The following is a 2,372-nucleotide window of genomic DNA, read 5'->3' on the forward strand; positions in this document are numbered from 1 at the left end:
TACAACTGGTTCGTTCAAATAATGAACATTATTGTAAACTAATACGAAAGATGAAGAATTGCTTCTTCTCCTTTCGAATATTTCAGACATTTGATCAACAATTTCACTTCTATAATATAAAAATTCATCATCATCATCAACATTCGAATCCAGTTCATCTTCCTGGTCATTGGAATCATTCGTCTGATTTCGAATAACAATTTCTCCATCAGAATTCTCCTCTTCCAATGGTTTAAAATTTGACAAGTAGAGAAAAATGTGTTCCAACTCGTTGGTCACTTCATCCTCCGTCGAAATCAATGTTTTCTGATCAATAATGGAGCTGCTAATTCGTGAGCGAAGATTTGACATTTTTTTATGTTTGAAAGTTTTTGATCTTTCTTAATTTAGCAAACGTGATGTCTAATTCTGAGCGAAGTGAAGAATGGACTTGTTTTCATTGTAAACTTAATAAAATATAAGTTGAGTATTTTTCCATGCTCAAAAAATTATCACAATGGCCCCAACACCAACTACACCAAAGAACAACAAGAAAACGAAAGACCTTAGCTCACCTTCTGCAGATAACTCCCACCCAATTAGTCCCACCCTTATTCAACCTTTTTTACGCTCTCAATGATTCTTGGTAAGTGTTCATTGAAGTGAGGTTTCAGATATCATCAAATGATATCTTTTTTATTTTAATTTCAGTTTAGTTATGCCATCCTATTCGCACCTCCTAATTTTTTTCTTATCTTTACTAATACTATTGATAAGTTTTTTTATAAGAGCCATATTTATTAATCTCGGGACCTGCTAATAAAGATTTATATCCATTAAAGCAGGTCTCAAGGCTGAATCACCTTAAAGGTGAAACAGTCCCTGAGCTTTAATACCCATTAGTATAATTACTTGTTCTCAATCTTGTTTTTATTAATTTGCAATGTAACATTTCCATAATCACAACAAAGTAGTAACTGTTTCTTTCCATCTCTTTCAACTAGGGCAGCAGAATTTGCTCCTCCAATGTAGATATCATCATCAGAGGTTTGATTCTGATCAATTATCAACACTGGTTCGATATTATCCAAGCTCTCCTTCTCGTTCAGTTTTTGAACAATCTCACTGATGTTCAAAATGCAAGATGTAATTCCTCAGCATTGATCACATTCAAAACATTCAATTCTCTTATTGCTACCATCAGAAATAACCAACACCCCATTCTTATCATCAAAGGCAACACCACAAGGATAGACAGGATTATAGAGAAGACCATGCAACTTGATCGATTTGATTAATTGAAACTTTCCAGAATATCCCTTACATGATCTATTCATCTTTTCCGATAATTTCTCATACAACCAATCTTTCCCATCACCTCGATGAACACCTTTCTTATTATCATTTTGATCATCTAAGTGGATTACAACTTGTTCATCGTGGTTGCTCATTTTTTCTGAATTGTTAGGATTGAATTAAATGGAAATCTTAATAACAGTTAAAACTGATTTTTTTTTGAGTGTTACTTGAATGTTGAGATTTTATTATGATTGTAATTGAAATATAAGGTTTACAATAGGTCAAGGAGTAATATGATTTAATATTTTTGTAAAGGTATTAAACTCGACTATTTGCTGGAAGTGATAATACTTGGTGCAATATTAAAAAAATGCCTCCAACCAATATTCGAACTCTTTCATCCAACAATAATTCATCACCGTCTTCGGATACACAAAAATCATTTCCCGCCACAGGTGGAAGAACACTCAGAGTTTCATCCTCATCTACTAATGAAGATAATAGTACTGATAGAATTGGAGCATCTTCTTCATCATCAACAGATGTAAAAAAGGCACCTTTGAATAATAATAATAATAATATAATTATTAAACGTGATGATGGTATGGAAAATATTCCGAGAGAATTTACTCCACAAAAGTTTATACCACCTCCAAGATTTGATACAAACAAAACTCGGAGTAATCCATCTTCATCATCAAGTAATAATTCTTCTAATAGACAACATGTTTGTTCGTCGTTATGTTCTTGTCCAAAAACAAGTTCTAGTAATGGAAAGAAGAATTCATGTGATACACCAATTTTCAATCAACAAACAGTGAATAGTTTTAGTGATGCAATTATATTGGCAGAATTGAATTCACCAACACCTGATGTTCATGTGTTATTTACTCATTTTGATGGCAAGTATTTCAGAAATAAGTTGTCAACGTGCACAACTTTGAGATGGAGTTCTAAAATGACACTTTGTGCTGGAATTTGTTATAGTCAATATCAGAAATATACCATAACAAAAACATTTGGACCTAGAGTGTCTTCGAGTGGATATTATGATCCTAATGATATACTGAAAAAACAAGAGCAAGTCACTCAGA

At 32.6% G+C, this 2,372-nt stretch overlaps 1 protein-coding gene across 1 annotated transcript; it reads left to right on the forward strand.

Moving 5' to 3' along the window:
• Positions 1–1,648: 1,648 nt before the first annotated feature.
• Positions 1,649–2,099, forward strand: NAEGRDRAFT_76391 (uncharacterized protein; the record flags this gene model as incomplete). Its single annotated transcript, XM_002668642.1, is given in 2 exon segments — positions 1,649–1,979; positions 1,999–2,099. The coding sequence occupies 2 exon segments, from the start codon at positions 1,649–1,651 to the stop codon at positions 2,097–2,099; spliced, it is 432 nt and encodes a 143-aa protein (XP_002668688.1).
• Positions 2,100–2,372: the final 273 nt, after the last annotated feature.

Source organism: Naegleria gruberi (assembly GCF_000004985.1).
Source record: "Naegleria gruberi genomic scaffold NAEGRscaffold_134, whole genome shotgun sequence".
Lineage (NCBI taxonomy): Eukaryota > Heterolobosea > Eutetramitea > Acrasida > Naegleriidae > Naegleria > Naegleria gruberi.